This window comes from Dipodomys merriami, unplaced genomic scaffold (assembly GCF_024711535.1).
Source record: "Dipodomys merriami isolate MVZ:Mamm:240054 unplaced genomic scaffold, mDipMer1.0.p SCAF_28, whole genome shotgun sequence".
In the NCBI taxonomy this organism is placed as follows: domain Eukaryota; kingdom Metazoa; phylum Chordata; class Mammalia; order Rodentia; family Heteromyidae; genus Dipodomys; species Dipodomys merriami.
The window spans coordinates 8,151,555-8,167,661 of NW_027204270.1; the positions used below are offsets into that span (position 1 = coordinate 8,151,555).

Consider the following 16,107-nt stretch of genomic DNA (forward strand, 5'->3'; position numbering starts at 1 on the left):
TGCCCCCTTTTCCCTTCCAACGACTCTCCATACTGCTTGTACAGTTCCAAAATGCTGATTCAGTGTGCAAGGCTGCTCCTCTCTTCGAGGTATGTCTAGAGAGAAATGTTTTGCTTCAGTGGGTTCCAGGAACAAATAATAAAAAGTACAACAAGTACAAGGCCGAGGACAGATCAGTACTCTCTTATCAGTCATCTGAAATATGCACAGCTTTTCCAACACAAATATGGACTCCTGTTTCTAGGAAAACACCAAAAAGTATTTATCAATTACCCTGTCTATGGCTTGTGGAAAAAGACAACAGCAGCCGACCCCAAAAGCCATAGCGAAGCAGATTCCTTTGGGCAGCCCACAGCCGAGTGGCCTGTGATAGGGAAACTGCAGAATCCTGCTGTGGCCTGACACTGGTCCTTCCTTGGAGCCTCTTTTTCCCCCACAGGGTTGCTGCATTTCTCATCACTTTTTTTTTTTTTCCCCCCTGACAGTCTTAAACTCGGGGCCTGGTTACTGTCCCTGAGCCTCTCTATGCTCAAGGCAAGCACTCTACCACTTGAACCACAGCACCACTTCCAGTCTCTTCTGTTTATATGGTACTGAGGAATCGAACCCAGGGCTTCATGCATGCTAGGCAAGCATTCTACCACTAAGCCACATTCCCAGCCTTACATTTCTCATTCTTTACTCAGGCATGATAACTAGGATACCTGAGCTCCTCTTAGATGAAGCTAGAAACATGACAAATTGATAAAGCCTAGGGCCTCTGGGTCTTCTGACCCATTGTCCACAGATGGTCCTCTCAAAGAGATTTCTAGAAAAGCAGGATATCACCTGTTCCCCAGAGAAGAGTGAACCTGAGAATGCAGGAAGTTAGCTAATGAAACCAGAGCAATAGTTGTAAGTACCCAAGCCAGGTTCCATGACAGAGGGAGTCTAGCTGTACCTTCCAACTCCTGGTAGACACTCGGTGATTTGCTTGGGCCTGCTGAATGTGGAGCATCTTCTGCACTGAGGAGTGCCTTCTTGGGTGATGAAGGGAGAATTTCACTTTCACCTCAACACTTAACCTCTTTGCTTCCTGTTTATTTGCCCCTCTCTAGGACCCAAGCGCAGAGGGTTCGGAAACCACGCTGCTGCACAGGACCCCAGGGGCTGCTTCCTCGCTACTCTGAGAGCCAGGCAGAAGGACAGGAACAACTCTTCAAACTGACAGACAACATACAGGATGAGTTGTAAGTAGGAGCTGTAAGTGGGGAACAGCCCTGTTGAGCCAGAGTTGCCTCTTCTGAGGAACTTCCATGTGACCTGAGCCTCAGTCTGACTCTGAGCTTGGAAGTGGCAAAAGGATTCCTTGTCCCAACTGTTGGCTAGGTATCAGCCTTACTGCTTTTACATACTTGTACTACAAGTATCTTTCTGAAACTGTGTTCCACAGCCAGACCTTACTGTTACGTTTCTGAAACCTGACTGTCTCTGTGTAGACAATTCAAAGGCAGAGGTTATGGATGAAACATTTTTAATCTTTTTCAATCTTTATTGTAAAAGTGATGAACAGGGAGGTTACAGTTATATAACATTTTCAGTCTTACCAACTTTTTTCCTGTAAAGTCTTCTTAAACTTTGATGTCCTGTTTGTGCTACAGAATGCCAGCAAAACAAAACACAAATATTTCAGAAATGTGATTTTCTTTAGTTTTGTTACTCTTTAGATACTGGACTTTGTGTACCTGAGGGTCTTGTCATAATTTCAGGGGTGAAGTCATTGCTAGCTGCTATGGTAGATGTGTCACCTTTCAGTATATTCTGCAGAGACCCCTGGAGTAGGAAATGCTCTGTAACTTGATTAGAATCACTGCCCAGAGAAAGGTGTTTTGTCTGAAGAGTCGCAAAATGCTAGTTTTGTTTCCTCTAACATGAAGCAAGCCAGGAAGGGTCTGGACACAATGAATGTTTCTGGTCAGTGGAGGAGTGGCAAACAGCGGTTAGCTCCGCAGGTACTCTTCAGTGTCATCAAACAGTATTTTATTGGAGATACAGGAAGTAACATCTAGGACTCACATTTTGCTTGCTGGATAGAAGAGCATCTTCCTAGAGTATCTCATATAACCCACCCCCTCACGGTGCTATTGGAACATCTGTTGATGATAGTATTTCCTTCTTTCAGCCTGCTCAGATGGTCATAACAAAGTACTGTAGACAACAAAAATGTGTTTTCTCCCAGTTCTGAACTGGCAGCTGGAAAGATGGAGATCAAGATGATCACCTTTCTGAGGAGGGCCCTCTTTGAGGTGTGCAGACAGCCTCTTTCACGCAATGTCCTCTCCTGACAGAGAGAGGAAGCTCTGCTTTCTGTGTTGTAAAGACATTAAACCTGTGGGATCAGACCCGTAGCCTCCTGACTTCATTTCAGGATTTCAGCATATAAATTGGGAGGAGAGCGTGGTTCAGCCAAAGCACGCTTCATGAATAGGTTCTGCTGTTGTACTGTGTAGCCTCAGCTCTAGTCACTGCTCTAATACTCAGGACCTTCGTGCTGCTTCACTCTAGGGAAGATTTTATGTTCCTCCTTTTGAGGAATGGGGATTTGGTGCATCATCTACTTTTCATGCTCCTTTGTTGAGGGAACTTAGGACCTCTAGATCAGAGACCCAAAGAGTCATTTCTTAGCAGGCACCAATGTAGTCTGCTAGAATGGCGGCTTTAGGAGGGTTGGAATTTTTGTCTGCTCCTTTCATTGGAGAAGCCCTCAGAACCTGGCATGGACAAACCACAAACCACACTCAGCACATTAAGGCAGACAGGGGCAGTGTAACATTTGTATCAACATGTGTCCACATTGCATCTTCTGGGGCTTTTCTTTTTTCAAAGTCAGATTGTAAATTAGTATACACTGTGCTTTATATTTCTTTCCCAACTCACCTCTGTTCAACTTGAACCATCTCTGGTTCTTGAGAATGAATCTTGAGAAGATTCATTTGCAGTAGAATGGTGTGTGACAAAAACTACAACAAGAAGTTGTGTAGGATTATCTCGGTGACGATGTGTGCTCCGGACGTAGCCCAGGAGAGCTGAACACTGGAAGCAAAATGAAATCAGTGAGAGATTTCATGAAACTCTTGAAATCCACACGAACTCATAGCAGTTATTGATGCCAATGAATTTTGACTTAGGAGATGAAAACCATGTGTCTCCACCCCAGTTGTGGGTTGAGTCTGCCCAGTGAGTGCTGAGGGAAGCACGTGATGGTGATCTTCCTCAGGGCCTAGGAAAGAGGTCACCAGGGATGCTGGTAAACGTGTCTCTGAAACAGCCTCAGCTATCAGCCTGTTTTCATGGTGGTGGGAAATTATAGTCATTGCTCTCCAAGAAAGGAGTTTTCAGGAAAAAAGCACGGGCCCCAAGTTAATACCTCCAACTTTTATCCTAGATTTGTAATTAAAAGCATGTTTAAAGATCTAATTATTTGCATATTCCCCTTCAGAGTTAACCCCTTAAAAGGATCTCTAATACCTTGCTCTACTGTTCTAACTAAATGTTTCCACATTTTTTTCCAGTTAGACTCACTTTTCACTTCTGGAAAATATTGTATAATTACTTCCTGATGGAGTGCAAGCACCACAAAGTCCCCCATACACAGCAGTTCCAACTTTGTTCTCTCAGATCAAGTTGCATTTAGTTTGTTTCATTTCATTTAATTAATTATTATTAAGAAGATAGTTACTGACATGTGATTAAGGTCTGGTGTGCTAGAACGCTTCATTTTGAAACTAATCAGGTATTTCTGTGGCATGTTATAAAGTTACCATTACTTCATTCTCAATTTTAACCAGAATCTTGGGTTAAAAATAATGTTAAAATAACAGTCATCCTGGGTTTTGTTGTTGTTGTTTGTTTTTTGTGCCAGTCCTGGGACTTAAACTAGGGCCTTGGACACTATCCCTGAGCTCTTTTGTTCAAAGCTAGTGGCCTATCACTTGAACCACAGCTTTACTTCCAGCTATTTGGAGGTTAATTGGAGATACAAATCTCATGAACTTTCCTGCTCAGGCTAGCTTCAAACCATGATCCTCAGATCTCAGCCTCCTGAGTAGCTAGGATTACAGGTATGAGCCTCTGGTGCCCAGCCTGAATGATTTTTCTCACTAATGCTTATATGTGACTAGAGTCTTATTTTCATATTGAAAAGTAAGTCCTTGTTTTGATTCTGATATTTCTAGACCACGGTACACACTCAGATGGCAAGTACAGGGTAGTTCTGACCTTTCTCGGAGAAGACCTGAGAAGCTGATCTAGCCTGTTGCTTTCTGATGTGGGTGCACTGGATTTCCTGATCAGTTATGCAGAAGTTGTATTTATGAGACTTATACTGACAGTTTTTTAAAGAGAGCAAAAAATAGCCTCTCCTGTGCATGGTTGACAAATTCAAGTTGAGAGTCAGAGTGTCCTTGCCTGCCCCCTTGGTGGATGCAGTTTATGCTGTATTGTGTCTCGACCTTCTTCTTCAGACATTACAGAGAAAAATGAATATGCATTTTTAGTTAGTACAAGTCATGCTACTGATTCTAATAGCTTATAATTATAATGTACGCCTTACTTACAGTGTCAACCAAGACAATAGATCTAGTCCTTCTGAGGAATAGGATAGAACTCACTTGCTCCTATTTTTTTCTTCTTTATTGTTTACTCCTTTCTGACTTTTTTTCATCATTCCATTCTTTTTCTCACTGCTGAGAATAGAGCCCAGGACTCCACACATGCTCTGCAAGTACCCTGCCTCTCCAGCTTCCATTTTCCAGGCCAGAAAGTAATCTGTCGATAGCTATTGGCACTCTCGGACTCCCCAGCTACTCTGATAAACTTTTTGGCTTGCTAAATCTTCACTAAGTTAAATCACAAGTTTGAAATGAATTCTTTAAGTTGACACTTGTTGCAAAATTCTGTTGGAACTTGCGGTGTTACTTCACTACCATTTTCTGAGACTCCTAACACATTACTGTGTTAAGTCCTGCCATGTGCCAGGACAAGTTGAGAATTTGCCTGGTGCTCAGCGAGGCCACAGTCGATCCAAGCATGCTGACCATATTGATTACCCACTTCCTGTAGCTCAGTCACTGTGAAGTCTGGCCACTAGAGAAGGTGATGAGTTGGTGCCTAGGTGGCCAGGAAAGGCTTCACAAAGGGGGCTGTGGCAGTAGCCTGGCCCTGCAGAAGACACGTGCCAGGACGAGACTGGAGAAAGGCACAGAGCATGTCTAGTGATGGTGGGTCTGCCCAGATTGGCCTGTGGCGCCTAAAGAGTTGTAAAGGTAACTTCCAAGGCCAGATGCCAAAGGCCTGACCTTTGTGGTCAAGTAAGTCTGTTTGCCCAGGAGGCAGCAGTGAAATTTTGAACATTGTCCCATTCAAAATTGCATGTTGAAACTACAACCTTGAAGACAGCAGAGAAAGGGATGTGTTAGAGAAACAGAGGCAGAAAGCCCTAGGAAAGCTGTTGGAGTGACCCAGGAAAAGGGTAGGGTGGTCTGTATACACAGTGGTAGGATGGTGAATAGGAGGGGCAGTCTCCAGGGGTGTGGGGAGGAGGCCTTGGCTAGACCAAGCTGACGAACTTCAGGGTCTGAGGAAGGAGAACTTGGCTCTTGCCCATTTGGTTGGTGAAGCTATAGGAGCAGAACTGAAGAAGAGTAGTTCAGCTGTGGGTGTGCTGAATGCAGAGGGCTGTGGGACTGGCCGGAAAGGATGGCCAAGGAGAGCCTGGCCCACACAGTGACCTGGGCACAGGCATGGGCTTGGGGATCCCTGAAAGGCAGGAGAGGATGTCTGGGGGGGGGGGTGTACCTGGGACCCTTCTGGCTTTGAAATGACTCCATGGGGAGCAGAATAAGGATATGTAGAGCGAGCTAATAAGGCATAAATAGAGCAGTTCAAATGGTTGCATGGCAGATGCCTGGGGAGATATGGGGCCAGAACTGCTGGTGAGAGTATGTGAGTACGGCACGTGTGTGTGTGTGTGTGTGTGTGTGTGTGTGTGTGTGTGTGTGTGTGTGTGTGTGTGTGTGTGTGTGTGTGTGTGTGTGTGTGTGTGTGTGTGTGTGTGTGTGTGTGTGTGTGTGTTTTCTTCTCACAAAATTGAGATAACTTGGCACTTGACAACAGAGGAAGTAGAAATAAGGAATAAGCTACCACTGGCTCAGGGTTTCTTCCGTCCGGTCAGCACGGAGCGCTGCCGGGTAGCTGTGTAACAGTCCTCATTCTGCAGCTCTGGGAAGGAACGCACAGCCCTGTCTGACCAGCATGGGGCCCTGGCTCTGACATCGCAGTGTGGCCTGCCACACTGAGGCCTGGGCAGTCACACGCACTGCTGCTTTCAGGAGGAACACCATGCTTTGTAGTTATGCTTCTTGGTAGCAGTAGTAGTTCTTCCTCTTTGGCCTTCATCTCTGGAGACCTTGAAGCCTCCTTCGGAAGCCCACAGCCTGTCCCATGTGCTCAGGCCTGAGATCATTTTCGGGTTTTCTCTGTTAGCACCTGTCCATCCTCCAGAGGGTGGTCTGAAGCATGTGCCACAGCCTGCCTTCCTCTCGGGAGATGCACATGGCTCTGACCCTGCGCCCAGAGATAGAAGTAAAACTTTTAACCCAACTTTAAAAAGTGGGTGAAAATCCTGTTTTTCCTGGTCTCAATTGCAGTTTGTCCAACAGCCTGGAATGTGTGGACAGAGCTAGGGCCTGCCTTGGCCTTGCATGGGAGAACAAAGCTTACTCTGGTGCTTTGTGTTTCTACAAGGCCATTCTCCTTTCCTTCTGCTGAGTGGTCCACCTGGGGCCATGCTGGCATCTCTCCTGTGTGACCCACCAAATCTCCCAGTGGCCACTCACTCTAGAGCAATTGCAGTTCTGTGACAAGTGTGGCCATAGGTGTGAAGAGTAGAAACCTGAGTTCACGCGCCAAGCTGAGTGTCCGGCTGTGGCTGCTATTGTTCTGCCAACATGAACCGGGGAGTGGGGAGGGCTCCAGCAAGCCTGTGGAGAGCTAGCCAGCAGGTGGATAGCCAGGGAGGTAGGTAGTGGCCTGTGGTCAGCAAGAAGGAGAGTTGAGAGGGCTCTGCATATGCCAAGCGCCTGTGTCCCGAGCTGTGGCTCCTCTCAGTGACGTTTGGGATGGCTGTTGGTGAGCGGAGAGGCCTGCTCTGGAGTATTTGAATGAATCTCTGATGTGGGTTCCAGGTTTTGTGAAACCCCCCAAATTGGCAATAAGTGAGTCTGATGGATGCAAAGCTTTGGCCGTGGGTCGTGGGGTACAGAGGAAGCATCTAGAGGAAGATGGAGAGACAGCTGTTGGCTGCCTACTTTCAGGGTCCACACTGGTTCCCTTTCTTCTCTCAGTCATGCCCTAGGCTCTGATCTCCTTTTGATAGGAAGACTTTAGGATATTTCATGTAAATGTATAAAATATGTGTTTCTCAGCAGCAGCTCCAGGCTGTGATGGGGAGTAGAGATCTGGGGCCCCTGGACTTGAGAGCAGACATCTGGGCAGATTTACAAAGTCGCGGTTCTCTGCCTGGGTGTCTGTGTGGTTGTGGATGCCTCTGACTTTCATACCAACTAAAGGCACCTCTTCAGAGAGCTGCACAGCCTGAGCCACTAGGAAAACAAGCAGCCTGGCCAGTGTCCCCAACTTCTGGGGTCTCCCCTGTCTGCTCAGCCTTGTCTCCTTTACCCTGCCCCTGCCTTTCGGGAGAGCCTCTGGGAAGGGCGCATGCTTTAAAACTGGCAAAGCTATTGCTGCATGGACAGTGCACTCAGTGCCGGCCCCTCCGACTGGAGTGGCATGGGGTCAGGATGACAGATAGAAATGCCAGGCCCAATACTGGACAGGAAGCCAGAAAGCCAATCTCTCAGCTGGACATACACCGCAACTCCTGCTGTCACACTGCCTGTGGCTGCAGGCAGCCATCTTCAGTCTCATCTGGGTTGCCATAGCAGCCTCCCTTGGCTGTCAGAGCCCCTGTGCTCAGGAATGAAGCTATTTTGCCCATGAGTTCCCACCCGCAGCATGCTGCTGCTTCTCTGGGGCAGGGAGCCGGTTCGCTTTCTGCGGCTGTCTGTCCTGCTTTCCCCTGGACCAGGTGTTTTGCCTTCATTCCCCTCATTCAAGGGTGCAGCTGCCTGGTGGTGCTGTCAGAGGGGATGTGTTAGGAAGGTGAGCTAAGTGGCCTGAGCACCACCCAGGGCTTCTCATTTTGGCAAGGAGGGAGACTTTGCAAGCCTACATTCCCAGCCAGTGAGACCAGAACAGCAAGTCCTCTTCCTTGTGTTTGTCATGGGGCAAAATGACAGCTCGGGTAGGCAGACAGTGCAGCCCCGGGGGCTGGCCAATTCAGTGGTGGGCGCAGGCATGGACCTGGGAATCACAGGCTATTGGGTATGAGCCCCTCTCTTACAGGGCTTAAAGCTCTGTCCAAGAGCCAAGAGGCTCACCTAGCACACACAAAGAACAAATTTACATTTGGCAATGCTTTGAGAGGTTAAGGCAAATGAAGTATTCAGAAGTAGAGGAAGAGTCTGAGTATTTGGGGACTTTGTGGGGGCTGGCACCGACCCCTGCAGAGTAGCTGAGGAGAGGGTCCTCCCTGCACAGAGGTGGGCAGTTGTCCATCCGGCCATTCTTGGGCCTGATGGGAAAGTGGCCAGGCCACCAGCAGGCTGGCCTTCTGCCCACATGCATATGCCTCCTTCAGAGCACCTTGGACCTGCTGACCCAGAACCAAGGCCTTCCCGGACCATGTTCCATGGAGACCTGTGCTTGACAGCCAGTCTGTTGTCAGCTCCTAGTGTTCTGTCATCTGTCCGCTTTTGTCTTCTGATATCTCAGCCCTGCTGTGACGGCCAGCACAAGGTGCAGAGGCTGCCAGCGCTACTGCCCTTCCTTCTGTAGCTAAGCAGAGAGACCTGAGCCACATACATCCCTGTTTTCAGTTTGTGAGCTCTCTGGAAGAAGTTGTTCAGGGTTTGAGGTTTGTGTTTTTGTTTTAATATATTGGTCCTAGGACCCTAGGGCCTGAACTCAGGGCCTGGGCCTGTCTCTGAGTTTGTTTTTTTTTTTTATTCAAGGCTGACACTCTTAACACTTGCCACAGCTCCACTTCCCACCTCTCGGTAGAATTTTCCTCCCTGGGCTGGCTTCAAACAGTGATCCTCAGATCTCAGCCTCCTGAACAGCTAGGGTTACAGGCGTGAGCCATTGGTGCCTGGCTCAGTGTGTTTTGTTTTGTTTTTAACATTAGGATTTTTCTTTCTGGATATCCTAAAATGCTTAAATGACTAAAAGTTCTGAAGATTGCAACTTTACCCAAGAAAATGATTTCCAACGAGGGTTTTCTGAGCACAGAGAGGTCTCATGAGCTCTGCACCCTGGCAGTCCTGCAGGATGGAGTGACCTCTTGTCAGTGCTGCCAGGGGAAGGAACGGACGCAGGTGTGCAAACACGGTGGCTTCTGCCATCTTGTCGGGCCCATGTTGCCGTCCACAGACATCCCCCAGCCAAGTCTTTCTCCTCGGTCTCTGTCCACGCATCCCCCGGGCACATCTTGCAGCCTCAGTATTCACCTCTCACACACCAGCTGCTCCATCAGTTTACCACTGAAAAGCATTGTTTCCTTTCTGTCCAGCAAAGGTGGTCACAGTTTTCTCTCTTTTTTTTTTTTTCACCAAGTTTTTCCCTACCATCAAAAATTTTACCTGCTAAATAAACATCCCACAAAACCCCATCTCCGAACAGGGAGCTGTCTCCATTGCTGGGCTGCTGGCTGCTGTGGCTCACTGGTGTTTAAGGAGCGGGCACCCTGCGGCAGGGGCTGTGCTGTCTGTGGTCCTCAGAGCAGCCCCTGGGCCCGGGTTCCTCCAGCCCTCGCTTACAAAGAAGGAAACTGAGGCCCAGAAGCAATCCAGTGGAGCACCTGGGCCTAAGCTCAGGCCTTTAGACCCTGGAGTCCACAGTACCCCTTTCTGTTGGCCCCACACCAGGGGACAGCCTGGCCTCCATGTTTCCTCTCTTTCTGTCCAGCTTCATAGCCGTGGAAAACATCGACAGCTACTGTGTGCTCATCTCCTCCAAAGCTGTATACTTCCTGAAGAGTGGCGACTATGTGGACAGAGAGGCCATTTTCCTTGAGGTCAAATACGATGACCTCTACCACTGCCTCGTCTCCAAAGATCATGGGAAGGTGTACGTGCAGGTGACCAAGAAAGCGGCGAGCACCAGCAGTGGTGTGTCCATCCCAGGCCCATCCCACCAGAAGCCAATGGTGAGTCCTGCAGCTGCTCGGCCGCTCTGTGGGGGGCAGCAGCCCTCCCCTCCTGCACTTTCCCACACGCACAGGGAGATGGGAAGGAGCAGGCACTCCCCCAGCACCTGTGCTTGCTCACGCATGTCGTGAGCAGGGAGCGAGCCTCCTGGGCCGCATGGGAAGAACCACGAAGGCAGGCACAGTTCCTGAGAGGTCCAAGGCTGCGATGGAGCACATACTGTGCTGTTTGCTGGTAACCATGGAAACCATGCCTTTCAGTCTGTACCGAGCAGCAGTGCCCTGCATGCTCCGTAGGGTTTGTAAATAAAAACTACCCTGCTCCAAAGGGTGGTAGGAGGACCCCCTAAGTAGTAAAGTTTCTGTGATTGCCACTGTTGGTGAGAGGCTCCAGCCTGCTTTTGGAAGGATGGGAGTTCCAGAATGCCAGAAATGCAGCCAGCCCTACTGGGCTTCTCTCCTCAGCAGCCCTCTCCCCTTCCCTGCTCACAGATGCACTTGGCTTGGTTTGGGCTGTGCAACTTCCTAAGTGAGGTCTGGGCAACAGTGAGAGGCAAGACCCCAAAGGGGGAGTTTCCTGCAGCTCCTCTTTGTGGAGAGGAGATTGCCCAGGTCCGTTTCCCCTTTCAGGGCAGCTGGCAGTGCTGCGTTCTGGCTTCTGCAAGCCAGCAGGCCTTTGATTTAATCATAGGTGGGGCCCAGGGTTCCTGCCTCACCCCCTCAGACCGGACTGGCCTGTTATAGGTCCCAAGTGGCCATTGATTATAGGTTGGCTGCAGTCACCAGGGAGTACATTAAACACTCAGATTCTGGAGATGTTTGAATCCTAGTGAGCCAGAGCAGGCTCCTGGGAACCATATGGTCCCCACAGGAGCTGCTGTGGGCGGGAGGGTGGCTCAGCCCCTGACCCCCTCAGGCTGTGTTGCTTTTCCCTCCTCAGGGTAGGTGCTCATTCTTGTCTCCTCTTTAGGTCCATGTGAAATCTGAGGTCCTTGCTGTCAAGCTGTCGCAAGAAATAAACTATGCAAAGAGCCTTTACTATGAGCAGCAACTAATGTTAAGACTCAATGAAAATCAAGAGCAGTTGGAACTGGACTCCTGAGAACGGCCAGCCAGGGAGAGGTGCTCCAGACAGAGCCCAGACCACCGAGGCCAGTGCCCAGACTCGTGGCCCGAATGGGAGGGAACCAGAAGGTTTGAGGGAAGATGTCACTTGGGAACGAGGGAAAGGAAATCCTCACGGGGAAAGCTTCTAATGCAAACGCAAACGGTATTCACGTGTGGGCTGGGAAGTACTCCAGATTAATGGGGGAATCATTTTTAAAAGGTATCAGTTGAATAACGTACAAGGAAAACATACTGAAAGGAGTCTCATTTTAGATTATCCCTGTTGACATGTAAATATGTACAACTGTGTGTAAATACAAGCTTCTGAGCAGGGTTGTGATATGCGTGAAGGTTTGTTACCTGTAAAGTAATATAAAATTATACTGGATCTTCTATTGCACTAACTATATGCCATTCAGGATACGCTGTAGAAAGAGGTTCATGAAAGTTAAAAGAGTGCCATGTCTACGTTTTGCAAACACAGGAAGGGGGTCAGGTGAGATCTAAGTGTTCTAGGGACCCTGTAGCAGCCGCTGGTCACACAGGTGGGAGCCCCACCCCAAGGAGAGGGGCAGGATGGAAGACCGCACAACGTCTTGGCCCCCATCTTGTTCCTGCCTTACAGACAGCACTTCAGCTACACATGGTTTTCTAATCTCAACATGCACTTGCTTTCCCCTGACTTGGAGATGAAGTTGTCTTCTGGCTCCGTACATGCACGCGCCCACGTACTATCAGCATTACCTAGTTTTCTCGTGCCGTTATCAGAGATCATCAAAACACTGGCCAGCTCTGTTAACATACAAGGAAAAGAAAGCCCATTTCTTTGAACTCTTTGTCAGACAATCAGAAGTCCTGGGTAGGAAGTAAGACCCTCCTTTCCAGGCACCAGCGATGGGAGACGCTCCATCTTGTTCTTTTTATGGAAAACATGAGCTGGCATTACAGCACATGTCCTGGGAACACAGGAATGATGGTACCAGGACAGGGACAAGGAGGAAGAGAGTTTGGGAAAAGGAAGTGAAGCCTGAGTGTTCCTCCCAGAAGCAGGATTGAAGGCTGATGTGGGTGCCTGTTCTTTCCTGTCTTGTTCTCTGCATCTCCCTTTTCTGGAAGGAATAAGCTAATGAAAGGTGGGGGGTGGGTCTCACTCTGAATGACTCTCCTTGTGATTTTAGAATTTTTATTTTAATAAAGCCAACCCATTTCTACAACCTTGTCACATGTAGCTGAGATCGAGGTGACCCCATGGATATGTGGAAGGTTTTGGTGATTATATCTCATGACCCAATCCTTTCACAACACAAATGAAGCTCATCAGGCTGTCTCTCCTGCTGTATGTGTGTGTGTGTCTGTGTGTGTGTCTGTGTGTGTGTGTGTCTGTCTGTCTGTCTGTCTATGTGTTGGGAAGGAGGACGGGAGGAGGAGAGAGAAGGAAGGAAGGAAGGTAGGTAGGAAGAAAACTTCTGTATGAGTGCTGTAACCAAATAGTATTTTCAAGGAACATCCATCTTGAGCTCTGCAGCTTGAGGGCCTGCCTGGATGGAGTGAGTGGATCGCACTGCTGGCACGTGGGCTCTGTGTCGGGCAGGTCTTTGGTGGGTTGGCTCATGCTTGCTGGGTCGTCAGTGTGATGGTATCAGCGCTCACACTTGCTCTTCCACGAGCCGCCCAGCCTCCTCACCAGCCTGGGTCCCTGCACCCACAGGTGCCTTGTGGTTTTTGTCATCAGTAACTCACTGCCAGAGGTCACATCTCACAGAGGCTCTCCGAGAGGTCGAGTGCACGCAGCCCAGAGCCCTGTATTCCTGGCTGGTGAAGGAACTGCTGTTACTAAGGAGTCTGCTCAGGTTCTCAGCTTGACTGCAGGAAGGTAGCTGGGGTCACCCCACAGCTGGTGCTTCCGGAGAACGGGTCCCTCCTCCTGCTCCTTTCTCCTGAAATCAGCTCTTTAAATAGCAGCCCTCCTCCTATGGTGGCACAGCCGCTGCTCTGACATCTGTGCCTTAGAAAGGGCACAGGGGCCCAAAGACTAGATGGCTGGGACTGCAGGGCTGAGAGCACCCGCCATGAGCTGCCCAAGCCCTCCTCCCTCCCCTGCAGCCCTGGGCCAGGCCCCAGGAAGAGTCTAGGGGCTTTTACCATCGCTTCCTGGTTTGTCAGGACAAAATTGAAAGATCTGGACCAGTCAATCAGGCCTTGTGCTGGCTCTTCAACATCTCATGTCTTCTGAAACTGGCATTTAGCTGGTTATGTCTGAGACTTGGCTAAGACAGTTCTACCAACTTCCCTGCCCCCCCCCCACACACACACCTTTCTCCTGTGAGGAAAGCGCAGTGCATGGATGATTTGAGGGAGCCTTCAGTAGTCACCTTATTCCTTGACCCCAAAGGGCCGGCCAGCATCCCAGCCCCAACTGTCCTGTGCTTGGTTGGGGTACCTTTGGTGTTCAGAAGGCTCCTGGGCCACGTTGTTTTCAAATGTCATCTATCTGTGCCTCAAAAATCCATAGTCGCTGCTTGATGAACTGAAAATAAACTACCTAGTTCTTCACTGTGTAACACTATGATGATCACCAGTGTGTTCCGACTCTGTAAACCGGCTTCTCAAATCAGAGTCACCACTTTTCTTCCTGTGGAATAAAATGTATTGTTGACTTCGCAGACTGAGTGTCTTCTGGTTTCTTGGTGTTCTAAAAGTCCTAGATAGATCACGAGTGACAGATACCAAGCGTAGCTGAACCTTTACAGCACAGCTGCTGCCCTCTACCCAGGAAAGTACCCGGCAGGGCAGATACCCTGGAGGATCCTCAGCCTCAGGAGTGAGCGGCTCCAGCAGCTCCAGGCTGGCTGCTGCTCCCCTGGCCACCCCCAAGGCCTTTGGCTGACATCCTCATTCATCATCCAGACAGATGAAGAGGAGGTGGGTGGGACACTGGAGACAGAGCAAGGATCCCAGGCTCTGGGGCTGGGAAGGTTTCAAAGATAAACAGAAGGAGGATGCAATTCACAGTGGATTCAGCCAAGGGAGTATCACTGGAGACCTTCCTAAGAGCTTCTGTGGACTGATGGGTGAAAGCCCCAAGGGCTGGGAAGGTGGCTCAGCACGTATCATGCTCAAGGCCCTGGGTTCAATCCTAAGAAAAACAAAAGAGAATCTGGAGACACTAGAAACATGGGTAACTGTCTAGAGGAATCTGTCACCTCCAAAGGGAAATCTGTCCCTCCAGCGGGACACCCGTATTTCCAGATACTGAAGGGGCTGAGACAGGAGGCTAGCAGGAGCCATGAATTGCTAGTCCAGCCTGGGCAGAAATTAAAGAGAAAAAAAGTAATCTTAAAGGAGAAGCAGAGCCAAACACCAGTGGCTCATGCCTGTCATCCTAGCTACTCGGGAGGCTGAGATCTGAGGGTCGCAGTTCAAAGCCATCCCTGGCAAGAAAGTACATGAGACTCATCTCCAATAAACTGCTCAGAAAAAGCAGAAATGGCACTGTGGCTCAAGTGATAGAGCACTAACCTTGAGCAAAAGAAGCTCAGCAACAACACTCAGGCCTTGAGTTCCAAGCCTGTGAGACACAAATATCAACTCATGGGATAATGGAAAATTACAGGCAGAGAAGCCCAAGTGTTTGCCAGGCAGCAGTAAGAGCCCCTTGAATTGGTGACCATGCCCTTAAGAGTGTGTTGGGCAGCCTGCTTTTATTTGCTCCAGCTGTGTCAGTTCAGTGTGGAATGGTGAAATATTGGGCTTATTTCCTCTGGCCAAATTCTGACTGCAACCCTTTTACCCATACCTTCTGCCTGCCTGAGATGACAGATTTGCACCACACTACTCCACTTACTAGTTGAGATGGGGGAGTCTCACTCTCTTTCCTCCTTTATCTCTGCCTCCTGAGTAGCTGGGATTACATGTATAAGTCACCGAATTAGGCCTTGGTGGGCACTATTTGATAATGAGCCATCCAGGCACATCAGGGCATGGAAGAGTATGAATGATGCTTTCCATTTCCTCCACCAAGTTCCCACCCCACCCCGGCTCTTTAGACCAAGACTGGCTTCTGGCATTGCCAAGGAAACCTGGTGTCACTGCTACCTGAACACCTGAACTCCAGAGTGCTTGCTCAGAAAATGTTGGGTGACATGTCTCTCCTATCTGCAGGAGTCCTGAGATAATTGCCATGCCAGCTGTCTGACTGAGAGACGATTAGAACAGTAGTCAAGACCAAAAGAGACCAAAAGAAACTCGCTGTGGAACAATTCTGTTGAAATAATGCCTTTGAAAAAAAAATTTTAGCCATCCACCAGTGGCTCCACTCGTAATCCTAGCTACTTAGGAGGCTGTGATCTGGAAGATCATGGTTCAAAGCCAGACCAGGCAGAAAAGTCTGTAAGCTACCATTTCCCATTAGCCAGCAAAATACCAGAATTGAGGCATGGTTCAAGTGGTAGAGCTCCAGCACTTAGCAAGAAAATGTGGGAAGGGAAAAAAAAGAGGCCAGAAGAAAAATTTAACAGTCATTTGATTTTTAAGTTTTGTATTTTATTTCCCTTTTGGTGCTGGAGATGAAACCCAAGGCCTCAGAAGGCTAGGCAAGCACTCTGCCAGTGAGGTACCCATTTCTCAGCCCTTGAACTGTGTAACTAGATTTTTGATTTTTTTTTTCTTTTCTTTAATTGTGGGGCTTGAACTCTGGG

The 16,107-nt window shown here is 48.9% G+C and overlaps 1 protein-coding gene across 8 annotated transcripts in view; it reads left to right on the plus strand.

The window, feature by feature from the left end:
- The window catches only part of Vps13d (vacuolar protein sorting 13 homolog D), a 242,471-nt gene extending 228,398 nt beyond the window's left edge, over nt 1–14,073 (plus strand). For all 8 annotated transcript variants that reach the window (XM_070037405.1, XM_070037408.1, XM_070037409.1 and 5 more), the window contains 3 exons: nt 1,098–1,229; nt 10,063–10,303; nt 11,274–14,073. In XM_070037405.1, the coding sequence (XP_069893506.1) occupies nt 1,098–1,229; nt 10,063–10,303; nt 11,274–11,405 (505 nt within the window). In that variant the 3' untranslated portion in view covers nt 11,406–14,073. The remainder of the gene's footprint in view (nt 1–1,097; nt 1,230–10,062; nt 10,304–11,273) is intronic.
- The last annotated feature ends 2,034 nt before the right edge of the window (nt 14,074–16,107 follow it).